Source organism: Diadema antillarum, unplaced genomic scaffold (genome assembly GCF_040938485.1).
Source record: "Diadema antillarum isolate AM-2024a unplaced genomic scaffold, OU_Dant_1.0 scf00000079, whole genome shotgun sequence".
Classification (NCBI taxonomy): domain Eukaryota; kingdom Metazoa; phylum Echinodermata; class Echinoidea; order Diadematoida; family Diadematidae; genus Diadema; species Diadema antillarum.
In genome coordinates this window covers 535,752-555,060 of record NW_027270968.1, presented here as the reverse complement: position 1 = coordinate 555,060, position 19,309 = coordinate 535,752, and the positions used below count along the sequence as shown (strand labels likewise).

The window sequence follows — 19,309 nt, the reverse complement described above, 5'->3', positions numbered from 1 at the left end:
GAATGCAAAAGAAAAAGGTTCAATTGTCAAGACTGGTAGACAATCACTCTGGAAATGACAACTTATGTCATTCTACATTCATCACTTCCAAACACAGTATAAAGTTGAAGAAGTATCGGTAGATACTGAAATGCATCTTCTCAATATTTGTCCTCATTGTAACGGGATCCCTCCCCCCTCCCTGTGCCAAACTGATGTTCATTCGTAGGCCTTGCAAAATCATCATAATGCTTAAGTAACCACTTAAATATTGAATATTGTATTCATGGAGGAGCCCATTGTACAGTTGTGAATTTGTCTTGCACAAAAGCAGTGGGAATAGACCTTTTTTTTTTTGGTGGTGAAACAATCACAAAACTGAAGCATTCAAATACCCAGGCAATGGAGAGGAAACACAATGACATAATCTTTGCAGCATTTCTGGTGCAATAAATAGCTTTAAAAGGAGCACGACCATTAAGTCACATTTCTGAGTTTGGCGGAATAGCCATCATTGAGGCTATTTTGCGGTCTATAACACAAGGAATTTACAACTGATTGCATATTCCATTGAACAGGTCATAGACTACCAACAAACCATTACCCAATAAATGAAGACAGACTCAAATGCATCCCTAGACTGTAGGCAATTGGTCACACTTGAAACTTGCGGTCTTGGTTTAGGTACAGAGTGAACTTTTAATACTAATGTTGGTTGTGATGCAGACCACAGAATAAAAGACACCATTTCAATCTGTAGCTGGTGTCATACTGTGCCCACACATTTGCAATTCTTTTATTTGTATCTTTTTGTTCCCCTGTTGAACTAAAACTTAAAACTTGTTTTCTTTTACGATGCTGAATTCACACAAATGTTTATCATAAAGCATAAATGTTCACTGTGTGGGCCGTGACAAACTTGACACGAAGGATAAAAGAAGTTAATTTCATTCTGCACATCGTTTGCAGGGTTTAACACTTCCTTTTTTTTCTCTCTGGTGGCCCAATTGGGCTACTAAAATATTTTGATACAGGTACGAAATTTGGGTGGCACAACAAAGAAATGTAGTGGCCCAAAATAAAAGGAAATATAAAAACCCATTTTTGATTTAAGCTGCCTGATCAGGCCCCCAAAAGATAACCTGTTTGGAAATTTGGTGGCCCAACATCAAATTTTAGTGGCCCTGGTCCACTGCTAATCTCAAGTCCTGTATTTGGCATTCGACAGGACACTACTTATATTTGCACTTTCACCATGAAATAATACAAGCAGGAACAGCCTAAAAGAGAAGCCATAACATAAAATTCTACATTTCTCAGTTCACCTGCACACGGTCCTAAGTTTCCATCACACTTAACTGCATGGCCTGCGACAAGCAGCTAAGCGGTTGAGGCAAATTATTCAAAAGTAGATAACATCATGAGAATAATAAGATCTTGTTAACCTAGAGTAGCCTTTTCAGTGTTACTATAATTGAACCTTGTTATAATAAGGTTGGATACAGCAAAATACCTAATATAACAAGGTGTTGGGTTTTTTTTGTTTTGTTTTTTTTACAGTTCTCATCCCTCTTATAATTATTATTTTGCTTTTATCCCTGATATAACAAGATACTCAATATAACAAGGATATTCTTCTGGTCCCAGGCAGCTTGTTATTTCCCTGTACCGCTCATCCTGATGGCCCAGCAATAATCGTTGTCCCAGCATTGCCAAGCCGTCACTTTCATTCCTGGGTTTAGAAGGAGATTATAGGTAAAATGTCTTGTCCAAGGATGTAAGTCCTGGCTTTAACTTGCTAAGCTGTCACATCAGCATTCATTAATCCATCCCAAACTCGACCAAGTTGTAGAGAAGCAAACCCTCTCAGGTTTAACAATGTGCCTCAGTCCAAGAGAAAGGCCGTGGTGACACAACAGAGATTGGGGGATAAGGTAATTTCTATTCACTGACAATCAGTTTCCAGACATCTGCGCAAGTCGACGAAGAAAGCACTCCAAAACGTAAGCAATCGGCGAACAGAGCACAATAAGGTTTAAATGTGTGTGAGACATCTTTACGGCAAATCGCTGAGATTCACACTTGAAATAAACTGACGAAGCGTTCAAAACACAAGTTTTGTAGCATTACCTACTGAAAAGCATATAATGAATGTCTGCATCTCTTTGAGATCAAATTCTCCTCTCGAACGCCCAAACACAAAGAGCTCCAAAAATTAGGAAGGCTAGGCTGTAAGCCGGCTACGGGGAGAAGGGGAACAGCTCCGGTGTTGAAGAAGGTGAAGAAGCATCGCTAAACTCGACCTGGCAGAGGTTCTGAAAATATCAGTTTTCCCTGAAGAGACAAGGTTGAACTCAGTCCAGCGAGCGAGAGAGTGCGCTATATCGACAGGGCGCCCATCTGTCCGACGAGTACCACGCCGCCGCTCTCCTCATCGCTGCTGTTGGTGGTGTTGCTATGGTAACTGTCTCCCTGCAGCCGCTGTCGATGCCGCTCCATCTGCCGCTGCTTCTTTTCCTGCTTCTTCAGCGATTTCGATTTCCTCCCATTCTGTGGATGACATAAAGCGAGACAGCACACAATAATCAGAGCAAGAAGGACTCTACTCAGGCAATGATGTCCTCATATCTTCCTTAGATTTGTCGTTTGAATCATAACAGGGAAAATCTTGCATGTGATGTAAGCATGTCAACTGACTATAATGTCCCAATAAGTTAATGCAAAAGATCTTTCCAATAGCCCTTGGGAGATTTAAATATCGATATGTCATAATGATTTGTGCCAGAATGGTTATGTTTTAGTATTTTGCACATAATGCTTCTATCAGTAATCTCCCTGTATTTGGATCGAAAGAAAATTCATGTTTTGTTTTGTTTTGTTTTGTTGGTTTGGGGCATTAGTTGTTGTTGTATGGCTTGTTTGTTTGTCTTTGTTATGTGTGTTTTGTTTTTTGTTTTTGTTTTTTGTTTTTTGTTTTTTGTTTGTTTTTGTTTGTTTGTTTGGTTTTTTTTTTGGGGGGGGGGGAATTGCTACTTGAAATAAGTACTTACATAAGCATATTACAAAATATTCCAAACAGTACACAGAAGTCTGTCATATGAATACCATTCAGTAGTGCAGGCTAACAATGGCACATCTTCTGTTTTGTTTTGTTTTTTTGGGTTTTTTTTGGTTTTTTTTTTTGGTTTTTTTTCGAACAAAGTGGTAGCATCCAGTGGCTTATGGCTATAAAAGCCAGAGGCTAAAATTCTGGAAATGACTGGGAAACAGGTTTGTCATGCATCACTATCCTTGGGTGTGAAAGGCTGAAATTCTTGTACATACCTGGACGTGTTTTCCGCCTTTTCCACCTTCCGTCCTGTTTGGCTGTGTCTTGCTGTTACTACTACTACTACTGCTACCATCGGCCTCATCGGGAAAACCGAATATCCTCGTGCCTGACCCGTTGGAAGACCAGATTCCCGCGGCTCCTTGAGGTGAGCGTTCCCCAGAGTCAACGTCGTTAGATTCTGGACAGTGCAGCAGAACGGATACAACAGAGTCACTTTGAGGAGTCTATTATGAAACTTGCATTTATACCCTTTTGAGAACTAGCTAGATCGCACAAAGATTTTTTTCTTTCTTTCCTTTGCATTCAGTGAAGGAAACATACAATGTATATAGCAAACTTTGGGGCAAAGTTTGAAACCTGTTCATATAACTCTTGGTTTAACTGTTTGACCCACTTTCATTACAAATCATGGACTTCACTTTCCACAAAAATTTCCTGGCAACTGTGATAATGCTCATTACAAAATGTAGAACACAAGTACAACCTGATGTTTTCACAGTCTTTTTTTATGATATGATATTGATATGACGTGCTAAATTTCAGGCACAATATATTTTTGTAAAGTGTACGGGAATCACAAAATGAAAAAGGAATCTTTGACACAGTATAGATTTTAAAAAAAATATCTGTTGTTCTGCTGATAATCCTCTGTCATTTTTCTTCTTTTATTTTCAATATATTGATAAGTACATCCCTTCCATTTATTTTCTCATCATATGACAAAGTCATTCCCAAACATACAATAGTACCTCATGGTGTTTCTGTAAAACTCCTAATCAGTTATACTCAACATGGCATGCTTAACATATCACATCTTAAAAATCTGAGAACAAAATAATTGTAAAAGGACAGATAGAAGGAATGTTTGGCAAAAATATAACAGATTTAAGCAATGAAGTACAGAATTTTAAGGAAATTAAACAATGAAAGCAAAGAGTCAGTTATATTCTTAGGAATCTTAAGAACAGAGGAATGTCAAAAAAAGATAGATAGGAAGAATGTTTCACTAAATATAAAAAGGGACAGACAACTGAGAAATACAAGCAAAGAGATGAATATATTGGACAATGGCTCACCATGGTCCCACTGACTCTCGATGATCTGCAGAAGTACTCCGACGGTGGCGTCAACATCGTAATCACAATCCTCCAGTGTCTCTCGTATCAATTGCACATCCTAACGTTACAAATTGTAATTAGAGCAAAGGAATAAAAAAAGAAAGAAAGAGTCAACTAGAAAGCCTCCGCTTCTTAGTTAATCACTATATTTGCCATAAGCACATCACCTTTCATTTACATTTTGATGAACCCCACTGTTCTTGACTACTGACCAAGGATTGACCTCTCACCCCTTCTGAACAAAGGAAGTATTCTCCAATTTATTTATTTCCTCTTCACAATAACATTACATCTAGTGAACTTTATGGCATTAAACTAAATTTTCACAACTTTTGTTGATTGAACCGACAATTCAGGCAACCAACTGTTTGTTCTTAACAGAATATATCACCACTGGGCAATCCTAGCTGAAGCTATGACTGGAAAACATTATAAACTAAAGCTGTTCGTAAAGTTACAAAGGACTTAAGAAAGACTGGTGATCAGTTCTTGTGCTGAATTATTGAAATTCTGATAAGTACAGCACATAAGACCTGATCACCAGTCGTTCTTAAGTCCCTCGTAACTTTATGAACAGCTTTATGAAACACCCCCCTGGTAAAAAACAAAGATTCTTTTTTACCTTGACCTGAACAGCACAAATTATACAGAGGTCATGACCCAATCACTGACATTTTGCATCTAGTCTCACCTGACAGCCTGTTTCATCCATAATATTCAACTCTATATCTGACAAGACATCTTCTGCACCGTTGGCGTACTGTGAACTCATTGCATCACTGGACTTGGTCTTGGAGTTGTTTCCAGCTTTTCCTTTGATACTGGACCATGACGTCTACAAAATAAAAACAAACAAACAAACATAATAACAAGCATTTCTTTTATGACACTTCTCGAGTACATGTACACAGAACAGCCAACATCTTTGTTATCAATACACACTGCATATTTTTACATCAGCGTAGGATTCCCAAAATTCTTTTCAGGCTGTCACATCTTCAGGCTATTTGCTTTGATAATTAGACAAATTTGTTTATAAAATGGGTTCAAGAACGTAGCCAATAGGAAGCGCTGAAATGAGTCACGTGGGCTTTGATTACTTTAGTACCATTGCACTGCAGTCAATACCAGTGCGCACTCAATCAGTTGTTACAAGTGCGTCGCGCGCTACTATACGCGCTGTCAATCCTGTAAACAACTTCTAGTTCGGGCTGCCGGCCGGCCTTTCTTGTGTGCATAACATATTATGTGGCGTATGTATACAGTACTCTTATACGTACAGTACTTACATGTGTGACGTGCTTGACTCGACTCTCTCGAGTGAGTGCTACATGTAGCCGACTGGTATTGACCCACAAAGGTACATGAAAAATGCTGTTAGTTTTCGACCCATTTTATAAAACAACTATCCTGTGCATCATTTGTATACTAGCGCAGCTACTAGGTAAATATACTCTACTGCGCTGTGATGTAACAGAGCTCCCAACATTGCTACTGATTAGACACACAAAAAATAAAAAATTAGTCAAAGGCTTCTGAAAAAAGGTAAGTCTTCAACAAAGATTTGAAGACGGCAAGTGACGAGGCCTTCCTCATTTTCTCAGGTAATTTATTCCAAAGTTTTGGAGCAGCACAACTGAAGGCACAATCCCCCAAAGTTACATTTTGTTTTTAAGTGAGGTTGCTTTAGAAGCAACTTATCCTATGTACTTCGTAAATTATGCGAATATAGATGTGATTTTATTGATATTAATTCTGATAAATAACCAGGTGCTTGACCACGCAGTACTTTATAAATAAGTAATAAAATCTTAAATGCAATTCTCTGCCTTACTGGCAACCAATGGAACTTAATCAAAACGAGTGTAATATGTGAAAATTTTGACGAACTGGACACAAGTCTCGCACATGCATTCTGAACATGCTGGAGCTTGGTTATTTGTGAATCTGGCAAGCCAAACAATAGCCCATTACAATAATCAATCCTACTGCTAATGAATGCGTGAACGAGAGTTTCAGCGTCTTCCTGGCTCAAATATCTACGAATGTGACGCAAGTTATGCAACATATAAAGCAGACTTGCATATGGTCGATATTTGCTTCCCCATGTTTAAATGATGACAGCCGTCTGCATTCATATCCCACAATACACTGTACCATAATCCAGTCAGATCATTGATTGTTCCATTACACTGAATGGCTCCAAAATCAATGTGTTTTATTACATTTTATTTGCCTTGTTGGCAGTCTATTGCACACATGAATTTCAGTTATGTTCAGCTATGTGCCGAGAGTATCCCTTATTGTTTTCAAAATAAATGACAGTGTTTCATTTGTAATGCATGCTCAATGCAGAAAATCCTGAATAAGTTGAATAGAATGAAGCCGTTGAGGATGAGTCCTGAGTATACTCGGGCAAAGGTCTATGGAAAATGCGTGTTGTAGCAAAATAAACCCATCTTCAACAGGTAAAAAATAAAACATTGCACGTTCAATAGTGACAGTGTACAGTGGTACTTATTTAGCGGCATGTCACATGATGAGCAGTCGACCAATTAGATAGCAGGCATCTCTTCAGGCATTGTATATAATATGGGACAGAGACCGGCACTCACCTCACTAGACCTGAAGTTTGTAGCCTTCTCGGAGCTATCCCCACGTCTGCGCACGCTAGAGTAGTGATCCCCGTTGTGGTAAGATATATGCAGCTCTCGACTGGTTGGGCTGTCATCACCCACAATCTGTGGGGCAAAGCAGATTTATCAAGTCCAGCATTCATACTGAGTCTTCTTGTGTGCACATGTTTTTGTGTTTGTACTCACTGCCAGTTATTTAGACATCATTTGTAAAACTCAACACTCATAATAACATTGATAATGATATTTACAGATTAATTAACATCTAAGAAAGGTACACAAGTTGTTGTGACCTGCAAGTCATGGGGTCGCTGCAGCATACTCTTAAACCTTCATCTGTTCATATTAAACCTAAGTGTAACATTCTGTGCACTCAGCTCTTATTCATGTTAAACTGACTGGGACTCTAACCTCCCAAAATCTGATTACATGGCAGACTGAGCCCCATTACTACCCTAAATACAAGTACATCACTTCTATTAACTAGAAAAAACACTCAGAGAGCACAGACCTCCACCAAGCAGCTCATTTCTACCCTTATACACATATGCTATTAAAGAATAGTCCTGTTTGCCAATGACAAAGAATCCTTTCTAGTAGAGTGTCTATACCTCAGCTTCCCACTATGTCTCAAGTGTCTCTGCTTCATCATCTTATAAAACAAATAATGCACATCATTTTGCTTAGGCACTAGCATAATCAATTCTACTTGATACCTTCAAAACAGTCCAAACACCCTACGCCATTGCCTTAAGCTTGGGCATGTTAGATTGCTCCAAAGGTAACGGTACCTTGTGTGGGTACCCTGTAATTCTTACTAATTACCTTACTTATGTGTATTCTTTTTTTTACTATTTGATTGAACATCACACTACCATCTACTTGTCATCATTTGTGTAGGTCTTCTGCTCTTGAAATACATGCATGTAACTGTTCCTATACTACACTATGCTACACTGTAGTCACATACACACAAACAAAGATACTCCTGCTGTGTTGGCTGCCTACTATCAAATCTGTTACTGCACAATTGTAGGTACTGTTCTGTGTAGTTTTGTTTTGCAGGAAGTGGTGAGGAAACTTACCTTCCAGACAGGAAGATTGAGTTGATGAATTATGACATTGACGCCATGATTACGAGCGAACGCCACGATACTGTCATTTCCGGCGTACGTCCCTGGCTTGCTCAGGTTGGACACTGAAAAGAGGAAGTAACAAAGCACATGGTATCATCACAATCAAAAGGACAGAGGGTCTTAGTAGTAACATGAAGGTTGCTGCCGAGACACATCTGAAGATTAAAGACAAGTGAAGGGTTGTACAGGACAACTTTCTTGAGTCAATCACAGATGGTTCTTTTATTGATTAAAGGCACACGGACGCGGGGCACTGTTAGAGGACACTGCCGATCACCGTTAGCATTGATACGAAGATTGGCCGAAGTTGAGCTGTCATCAAGAGTAAAGCACATAGGTGTTGCTAGGTAACAGTGCCTTCGTTGTCTTCTCTGCACATCATGCAGTCTGTAGTGATGCCAGGGTGCGTGCTTACAGTATGTGCTTCTTAGTATGACGTCACAAAAGTTTGCTAAAGCTGTCATCCCCCTAAGCCGAATCATGAGCCAAACTGTGATTGGACTACTGACTACAGTGGATCGGAATTCTTCGGACTTATGGAAATGGGTCACAGCAGAAGCGCTAAAGAGGAGTCGATAGCATAGGTCTCTATAGGAAACTTGCGCCATGCGCCCGCGTACGCATTTGACTAAACCACCGGATCCATGTGCCTTTAACTTCATCTCCTACACTGACATGTCTGTCACAGACATCAGAGGTCATGACCTCCCACTCCTACAAATTTGTCTGTATTTTGAAGAAAGCATGAATAATATCTGAGCTGGCTGTTTGTTGCTTTATAGTAAGGTATCTCTGAGAGATTATCTGTCTTCTCACAAATCTGAAGACAGATTGATCGATAAATACAGATCTAGTAGATAGTAATATATGTGTGAGCAATGTATGAGTATAATGTATGTTGTTTTTTTTTCTTTCTTTCTTCCTTGTTATCTAATACTGCATACGCCATATATTTCAAGCGAACTGGGACACCCCCACAATTTCGCAAGTGGTTAAATCCGTGATCATGGAGTACAGCACCGTAAAAAGAAATGTATGCATGCGTGTCAAACCTATGTCAGAATGAGAGTTCATATTTTCATGCGTTTTTAAATTCGCGAATAGCATCCAACTGGTGAAATTCGCGCAAATAAAAGCCTCGCAAAATATTCAGCGTATACAGTATGCCACTTGAAGGCAAGTTTCTGTGTTCATTTTTAAACAGACAATAAATTTCCTGGTATCCTTGTTGCATCCTTGTATGATAGATTAACAGATTGATTGACAGATGGCTATACAGAAAGATAGACAGCTAGATAGATGTATAGACTGTAGATACAGATAGATAGATATATAGATAGATAGATAGATAGATAGATAGATAGATAGATAGATAGATAGACAGACAGACAGATAGATAGATAGATAGATAGATAGATAGACAGACAGACAGACAAATAGATAAATGGATGGATGGATGAATGGATAGGACTAAGAGAGGTGCATCAACAAATAAGTTGTACAGGTAAACTGGTAATCCCTATACATGTGGATGCATGAAAAGATAAAGACCTAGTACCATAACAATAGAAAAATATTGTTGTTATGAGCAAAGTCCATAACAAAGTGGAGGTTCCAGAAATAATTCCTTTGATGTACACAATATTGCACAGAACTAAAAGGATTCTTTTACAGAGAGAATGCAAGCTTTTCTCCATTAATCTATGCGACCATATCACTGTTTGCAAAACACCACAGTTACACCAGTATATCAGTGGGATAAATTTCTGACCGAGAAGTAGCTTGTTTCACAGTGATTTACTCACAGTGTCTGTCAAATGGAGTGTCATCCTCCATGAAAGGTTCAAAGTCATTCTTGTGGTCTTTCATGTACTGGACAACCTCCAGTCGATAGGCCATGTGATTTCGTCCATGCCCCTCCAGCTGGTCCCCTAGCGCCCGAAAGAGACAATTTCTGCACAGCAAGGATTCACAAAAATGACAAGGAGAGAGAGAAAAATGAAAGAAAAACTCCATTACACAGAACATTCACGGTACAACACTATTAAGAGGACAATCTTAAATCCATAGGGAACATAGCTCTACTGAAACTTTTACAACGAGATTTGTGAATTTACACTTACATATATCTCAACATAAACAAATAATGAATTCAGAAATTAACAAAGTGATGTAATAGTTGTCATTCTGGCATATATTAAAAAAATATAAAAAGAGGAAAAAGGTTGCAAGTGGCTATATTGAGAAATCAATGCAAGCATGGTGAAAGAGACAGGTTTGTCTGGTGTTTCTATTATCATCTTTTCCAGCGTATGATTATAATGAAGTCCTCAAGACCAGTGATTTTCTTACATTGTATCGAAATTTCATTTTTACCAAGTAGGTACAGTTGTACATGTACCTCCTTGTTTTTAACTGAACAGTATAGTGTATAAACATTTATATACTGTACATCTGTAGACAATAATTTCAGGAGGTGAATTTTGTTGTTGTTGTTGTAATAAAAACATCATTAAAATCCATGTTTGTTATAACGGGAGTGTACTATATTTTCAGACAATGTACACACTTTGTTATCTTTTCTCCTATTCCCCCCCCCCCCCACACACACACACACACAATATGTGTTGAGAGCTTTTAAGGCTTCCAGCCCTCTGAAATCAATCCCCTGAAACACAAAAGCAAAATCTCAAAGCACTCCTTTGTACATATTCATTGATAATCTTACATGTGTATGCTGCAAGAGGTCTCTTGTGTAAATTTCATGCTAATGCTCTTTAGTTAAGTGTGAACATATGATTGAAATTTTTATCACAAAACTAGGGATGGATTTTACACTACATCCATTTCCAAACCTCATTTGTTAACTCGTCAGCTTGTTCATTTGTTGTAATTTGTTGATTGTGTTTGTTTGTTTGTTGTCGTTGTTGTTGTGTTTGTTTGTTTGTTGTTGTTGTTTTTTTTGGGGGGGGAGGGTCCTGCTTGTTGTTTGTTGCTTGCGTATTTGTATGTTTTGATTGTCACTTTGTTTATTTGTTTGTGACGCTACTCACCCATCACCCGGAATGTCCCTGAGTTGGAGACCGATGGCCTGCAGCTGCGTGGTGAAGCTGAGGAAGTTCTGGTCTTCCGCCAGGTACGACTCGTCCTTCCTCATCTTCCTGTAGGCGCTCCTCACTGCCCTCTCGTCCCGCTTCCTCTCCAGCGCGTCCCGGCGCTGGCTCTTGGTGGGCTTATTCGGCCCCTGTCCCTGGCCCTGGACCTGCCCCTGTCCCTGCCCTTGGCCCTGGCTGTTGTGGGCTTGGGCCTGGCCCTGGGCCTGGCCTTTGGCCTGGCGCTGACGCTGCTGATTCTGGGCGGAGCGTGCCATGGCTGACAGAGGTCAGACTGCAAGATGGAAATAGCAAAACAAAATATTGAAATACAACCATTAATCTGTGAACTTTTCCAGTTATCGACAAAGCTTTTCTTTAAATAGCACACCTCACCAGGAACCCGATTCATCCAGCTCAGTGCATTCCAATGAGAGTATGCCAAGTACAAATGTAGGTGAAGTAGATTCGACCCCGAGGTCCTAGTATGCTTTATATCTGCCATAAAGTTTCTTAATTCACACTAGGGTCATTCTCTCGTTGTCATATAGCTTGACCAGACGCCATGCCCTGTCACGATTTCTGTACACCGAAAGGGCTGTGTATAAATAGTCTGGTTATCATTGCAATAAAAATGATAAATGCACTGTCTGGTAGATGTCCAACACATTGACACTGTACACCAAAACCACCACCCCTCTATTATAGCGTTGTGCATAAAGAACGAAAATGCACGCTTGAGCCTACGCGCTGCGGTTTTCTGTTCTTCACTGGAATTTGTCCTAATATTATTGAAAACCTGATGATAAACAATAGCAACAACAAAACGATGATACCAATTACTATACATTATAAATAGATAACTCATGCTGAAAAAGCAATATACGCATGTCGCACGTATTGCCAACAATTTTAATAGAGGGTAGACACATCACAAACAGAGTCCTACCACTCCTCTATTAACCTAGGATTCTTTTATCTTAGTTCTAGATTCTACTTCTAACAAACAGTTGCAGTTAGACCAGTTAGCACTAGAGTATCGGTCTGTCCCGAGGAGTCTTTTTGAGTTTTAGTTTTATTTATCTTTTTTTGGGAAATTACAGAATACCGGTTTTGCGTCATATAAATTAGCATATTGGTGCGTATAAGAGCTGCCGGAGGCGGGGCCTTCGGCCCCGCCTCCGGCGGCTCTCCCTTAGAGATGAATTTCAGCCCGAAGGGCTGAAATTCGTCTTTCCCGTCGTCTGGGGCCCCCAAAAAGCCCGGGAACGGAACGGCCGTCAAAAAGTAGGTTGACCACACAATTTTTATGAAAATTGAGTGGTTTCGGAGGAAAACTGCTCTAAATCAAGATAACTCGAGTAAATCGTCGATAAAGAAAACTGAGCCGATTTTGACGGAACTATTTTAAACGTGATGACGTCATCACAGCTGGCAGCTCTTCTTCCTTTCACTCTTTTCGACACAAGTCATTCATGATCAATCACACTACACACTAGTGGCAAGGCAGCGCGTATACGCGTATTGTCAAGAGACATGTGCGCACTCAACTGCTATACGTATTGTACACTGTACTAGTAAACATGCGCGCGTTCTGCAGACTCAATACGCGCTACCACTGCACACGTACGCATCATAAGCTGTTGTGTGTAGGTACTGTTGTACGACTGCATAGAGTCAACATGGTGGGCTGTCAAGAGCACCCACACAGTGCGTAAGCTCTACTGTAAGCTAGCACCAGCAATTAGATAAGTGATTGTTTTCTAGTCTCACCTAAATTGTTATCGATTTCTAGGATACAGACTATCCTCAACTCCTAAAAACGTGAGTGTTCATCGTAAATTCGGGTAAATTTTAACGGCTAGTCTAGACTAGCATCGTCAGGATCTAGAAGTAGAACTACATTATTCGGGGGACACCCCCGAAACCCCCGAGAACAACGTAAGATACCACACTTCTCATCGCACAGAGCAAAGAAAACACACGTAAACAAATGCAATCGTCGACAGCCGAATCACGGACCGTATCGCAGATCGGATTAATATTTCAGATGGTTGCTATCGGCAAGCGTAATTACGCTCTTTTCAGAGCGATTTGCGCTCTCCGTGATTGGCTGCCGGTATTCTGTAATTTACCCTCTTTTTTTTTTACGTTATCCCTCTCCTCCGTAAAGTTCGATTGCACAATGTGAGAAAGTCACCCCAAATATTGCTGCATGATGTGTCATGACATGTCAAATTTGTTTGAATGTAAAAAAGCTGTATGAAATTGGGTTTATCGTTTTACATTTGGACCATTTTTTATTTGGTCTGTATGCTCGACCACCCACTCTGCATTGGCAGTGCAGTGGCAAAGCATCAATAAAAAATACAGGAACCACTTCACTTGCAGTAGGTATAGTCGAGACTTTGGTCTGTAAGGGTAGGCCTATTATACTAGGAGGGGATTCCGTGAAGCCAGAGGCAGTCTCCGCGGAACATATCCCCGCCGACGACCAAATAGATACAGACCGATCTTTCGGACAAATACTAGACTAGACTAGACCACCTAACTAAGCTAAGTTATCCCGGTGGGCGCCGGTAGTCACGGTACAATATTTAATAGGCAGGCAAGCAAATTTGCTAACATGCAATTGGATATATGGGACTACTTGTACTGCCGCCGTTGCCATATCAAGACCAAGATCGCGAAAAGACGCAATGACATAACACCATTTTGCCCCATCAATTCGCCTACACCCCGAAGAAATTGTTATCAAGAATTCTTCTTCTACTTACATGAAACGTTTCAGACTTCGGAGCTACGATCCTTCTATTTCATTCGACCGAATATCCAGAGGCCTTATTTCCTTATCGTCAGATTCGCTTGTATTTTCAGTGGCACTGAATCTGAAGGGAAAACGTACACAAAAACTGTGATGACGTCATTGGAACTTCGTTACAACATGACGTACAATCGACCATGAAAAATGTTGCAATACTCAATGGACAATCTATGCGATTGTTCTGCATGTACTAGTACATACTACGATTTGAAAAGAAGCAGGAGAAATAGAAAAGGAAGAGATTAAGGAAAATAAGGGGAAAAAACATGATTTTATTCATTCGTCTGTTTTCTGCCATCAAGTGGCTGCAACATATAGGGTCTACGCATCTACAGATGATCTTAAATCAGTCGTCCCTAATCCATGGCATGACTATGAGAGTAATTGAAGCAAGAGATTGTGCCAACAAGATTAATTTCGGTTAATCTAATCGAATATTTTGAGGAAGATAAGGGGGTTTTCCTCTTTCCATTGCTATTGGAAATACCAAATGCCAAATGCCAAACGGAACAAATTACACGCTTCGCTCATCATAATAAACCAACACGCACGTTGAGTTCTGAGATAATTATATCAGGCTTACTCACTCGTTTGTGCACCCGTTTCAAATTGAGGATCAGTTTCTTTATCATTTTCTTATTATCATTGAACTGACACTTAATCTGAACACTGCATACGCCGAATACTTCGCGAGGTATTTATTTTTGTGAATTTCGCGAGTCAGGTGCCATTCGCGAAATTAAAGACACGCGAAAATAATTATTGACTCTGATCCCGATGTGAATATGTGACGTACGTGTGTTCAGGACAAGACTCCACGATCGAAAATTTAAAAGGACTGTCACAGTACTGGTTGAGGTAGGGATTCATGTTTTGGACATTCCTAAGTGAGATAATGAGAAATATCTAATGAAATATGAAAGAGCATGTAATTTTATGAAGGATTCAACATTTATTTGATGAAAATAGGTTTTCAAATGGCTGAGATATCCAAAAAAGTGAAAAGGCGACAGGCCACGCACGCCTCTTATTAGGACCTCTTTGTTTCGCCTTGTTTTTAGATATCTCAGCCAATTCAAAACCGATTTTCATCAATTAAACTTTTGATACCCCTTAAATCACATGCTCTTTGACATCTCATAGAGTGATTTCTGAATATCTCGCAAAACGGTAAATGCTAAATCCTCACCTCGACCAGAACTGTACACAGTACACCCTTTAACCACTCGCGAAATCGTCGGGAATCCCCGGCCGATTCTCGAAAATTTAGACTCGCGAAATATTATGGCGTATCACAGCATCACTGTATAGGCCTATATCTTACGTGGAACTTGAATTCAACTATATCTGTAATATCTGCGCAAAATCAGGCAGAAATTAAAACGAAAAAGGTGAGAGAAACATATGCAGGTATTTTGATCTTCTGAGTGTTGCCCAATTAAGAATCAGGTCCCCCATCTCAGCCTGCCTTTTTATAAACTTTTGCAACTTGCCAGTTCTTCGTATCAAGAACCGATTCATGTACCAAAACACAGAAAGGTTCTGGGACTTAGGAGTATAATTCTGGTAGAGGTCAGTGATAGGCCCTTTATAAACAAACAAACAAACAGAATAGGGCCTAATAGACGTTTCATCAAAATCGAACATAATTGGAACAATCAAGTTCGAGTTACATAATTTCATAGTTTCTCATGTTTAAATTTGTCCCAGTAGGAGTTGCAGCTTCATGCAGAAATTAAAAAGGATCGATCGTGTCGTGTAATCACAGGTTTTTCTCGTTAATTTTGCACAGAATTATATCACAAAACAGTGATGTTTTGCGTCAATGATTTTAGCCCCCTAGAATTGGTCATCTATAGGCTGGTTGAAACAACAACAACAACAACAAAAACAAAAATGCGCGTAAACATACACACACAAACACACACACACGCGCGCACACACGCACACACAAAAAGTTTTAGGTCACACTGATTTCATGTCAAGAAGTAAAATGTAGTAAAGAGAGGTTCAATTAGGAACGCAAGGGCATAACACCACCACCTCAACTTATTGCAATGTAGTTTTGTAGGCACCTATATGAACATGTCAAAACTTCAAGCTAATCATAACTTTCTAATTTTAGGCCCGCTTTTGATGACAGCTCAACGATACCACTTCATTGATTTTGATGAGTCAAATAGTTCGAGTCAGGATGCAGAATTGTACTTTGGTGAAGGTCTTTAAATGTCGAGATTCGTGAAAGTCGTTTGGATCATTAAGTCATAGGGGTCCCTTCTATCATTAAGTCATAGGTGTCCCTTCTAGGGGTCCCTTCTACAGACCTTCCTCCAGCCCTGAAAGCCAAAAGGAGTGTGCTCGCAAAGGCTGCCTTTAATCACGCAAGGAGAAACATGTGTCGACGAAAATTTCGCTGGCAGGTCCAAATGTGCTTCTATACTGGAAGGAGAAAGGCACCACGAGCTGGAATCTGTTTCAGGAATGAGTTTCTACAGCATATGTGATTCTGTTGCTTTAGATTTTCTTCTGCTCTCACATCCTATAAAGCCTAAATTTGTCAGCAGGTTTATCAAGATATAGTCTGTGGTTAAATAAGACACACTTTTTGAACCGGGAGTTTAACGGTACCTGATTGTTATAGGCTACCCCACAGTTAACTTATTTCCGTGTTCAATTCTACCTTTAATGTTCATATCTTACCCCTGTTTTTTCCGTGTGTTATAACTTTATCCTGAATGTGTGTATCAAACAACACTCCTCCCGTGTTACTTGATATTTCTTGAATTGCACAGTCATATTAGGCCTAAATGTGTCGTTCACGGCCCGCCATCAACTATCAAGAGGTTGTTTATTCCTTAGTATTATTTGTTAAGCAGTCGCGAATGACTCGTTACTTGTTAGAATCTGAAACCCACATATTCGTTGTATCACTCTTTTTTCACCAAACGGTCACGGTCATGTCAACTTAACTGAGCCAAGCATGCTCACCCCGGTACGCTTTTCACCCAGACTGTGGGTTTTGTAACATTTATTGTTTCTGCTGCACGAGACAAGGCTATTTCCTCTCACGATTGTACACTGTACTTTTTTTTTTGCTATACTCCACTTTAATGTACGTAAATTTTCAATTGTTAGCAATCTTGTGTTTAGCACCTGACAGGACCCAAAGATTGGGGGGGGGGGGGGATAGGGTGTGTGGCCGTCACATCCCGGGAACGTGTCCAAGATATGGACGTTCGGAGTCTCTTCTTGATTGTGTTCACATGTGCATTTTTATGTGCTCGAAATTAGAGCAATTCCTGTTCTACGTTATTTTGGATATACTTTCTTCCATGAATGTGTTACGATCTATTGTTACTTCTCAATGCATTTTCGGTTCGACAATCAATAACTGCCATAATACTCTATGTGTTAAGACCTTTAGTGCTCCCGCTCGTTTACAAAATACCACATGTCTGCAAGTGTATATAACAAACTGCTGGTGTCTCTGATTTGTAAACTATTCGATAACAAATTATTGTTCGCATATATACGTAAACTGAATTCTGCTTCTCGAAGATGCTTCAAGTCCCTTTCAACTCATATAATATCCAGAATAACTACGGTAGTTCGGTGTGTCGTAACATTGACACCCGGGAATTTCGCGCTTAAATTTGTTAAATGCTTTTATGGTCGCTATACCTCGTCTTAGTGACGCAGATTGCCCGCAGTGCTTTTTTGTTATTTGTTTGCTCCATGGAATTTTCCAACACCTACCGCTCATCCTTTGATATTTTGTACTTGTTCCTTGTACATAGTTCAGCAAGTTACATTGTATTCTTACCACCATCACTTCTTCCTTCTTTACCTCACGTGAATGTTAGTATTTTTCTTACTGTTCATCGGCGGAATGTTATTTTCGAGCACTGCTTCCAAGAGACATATGGCAACCAAAGTCATGAGCATGCATTCCTAGTAAACAAGTCATTATGTAACTTGTGTTTGCCTATTTTCAAAAATGGCTGAACAAATTAACGTAAATCTTCCTCCCGCAATGAATAACGAAGTATGTGATTACCAGCCAGCTGCAATGAATTTTTCTTTAAACTGTTCTGACTGTGAAGAAGGTGACAGCACCGACTTTGTCTCATCTTTAAATACAGAAACTCAAGAATTAAAGCTTGACTTAGATACTAATGATGTTTCTGCTCAAAATGTGTCCTCCTATTATCATTTGGAAAAAGATATCATCACCTTATCTCATTCAAATTCTAAAGATCTTTTTGTTTCACATATTAATATTAGGAGTCTAAACAAAAATTTTGACCAATTACTTTTACTTGTTAACGAGTTGCAATTCACACATACTATTATTGGCCTCAGTGAAACATGGCTAAAGGAGACGTCACCTTCCTCCCAATTCATGATCAGTGGTTTTAAATTACTTACTAATAGCAGGAATAGTAAGAGAGGTGGTGGAGTAGGTTTCTATGTCACACGAACTTTGCATTGTCAGTTGCTACATGAATATTGTATCATTTCAGAATGTCTTGAGAGTATTTTCATTGAGGTTATAACTCCACACAAAGGTAACATTATTTTGGGGGAAATTTACAGGCCACCTCATTCCAACCCTTCTGAATTTATTGAGTTAGTTCACGGACTTCTTTCTGATAAATATTTTGCCAATAAGACATGTATTATAATGGGTGACTTTAATATAAATCTTTTTAATTGTAATGATACTCCAATCTGCCAAGATTTCTTCAACCTTATGTTGTCAAAATCTTATATTCCCCTTATAAGAAAACCTACTCGTATATCTGATGCTACTTCTTCTCTCATTGACAATATATTTATTAATAATTTATCTTTTGACGTTACACCTGGTATTGTTGTTTCAGATCTCTCAGATCATTTCCCAGTATTCGCACTTGTTTCCCAGTTCTTCAAGAGAAGAACACCAACTCATAACTCTGGTTTTCGTGATATGTCTGAATGTAATCTAAATAGACTTAGGGAGGGATTGAGGTCAGTTGACTGGTCTCCTATTTACTGTTCTGGAAATGTAAATGCGTCTTTTGAAATTTTCATGAATATTTTAACAACAAATTGTAATAGTTATGTACCATTAATAAAACGATCTAGATCAAATTATAAGAAAATACCAAGACAACCATGGATCACGAGATCTCTCCTTAAGTCTATTAATAA

At 39.3% G+C, this 19,309-nt stretch overlaps 1 protein-coding gene across 1 annotated transcript; it reads right to left on the bottom strand.

Moving 5' to 3' along the window:
- Positions 1 to 1,946: 1,946 nt before the first annotated feature.
- On the bottom strand, positions 1,947 to 14,163 carry LOC139717658 (OTU domain-containing protein 3-like). Its single transcript, XM_071629164.1, has 9 exons — positions 14,070 to 14,163; positions 11,254 to 11,587; positions 10,006 to 10,154; positions 8,150 to 8,262; positions 7,044 to 7,169; positions 5,120 to 5,263; positions 4,387 to 4,486; positions 3,304 to 3,488; positions 1,947 to 2,529 (listed from the first exon to the last, which is right to left on the bottom strand). The coding sequence occupies exons 2-9, from the start codon at positions 11,568 to 11,570 to the stop codon at positions 2,359 to 2,361; spliced, it is 1,305 nt and encodes a 434-aa protein (XP_071485265.1). The 5' UTR covers positions 11,571 to 11,587; positions 14,070 to 14,163; the 3' UTR covers positions 1,947 to 2,358.
- Positions 14,164 to 19,309: the final 5,146 nt, after the last annotated feature.

What these genes read in the sequence shown, in the direction of transcription:
- LOC139717658 (XM_071629164.1), bottom strand. Translation starts at nt 11,570, where the DNA reads ATGGCACGCTCCGCCCAGAATCAGCAGCGTCAGCGCCAGGCCAAAGGC. An exon ending in TGGATGAAACAGGCTGTCAG is followed by an intron (nt 4,487 to 5,119) that starts GTGAGACTAGAT and finishes TTGTAACGTTAG; the next exon opens with GATGTGCAATTGATACGAGA. An exon ending in AAGGCGGAAAACACGTCCAG is followed by an intron (nt 2,530 to 3,303) that starts GTATGTACAAGA and finishes TGTCATCCACAG; the next exon opens with AATGGGAGGAAATCGAAATC.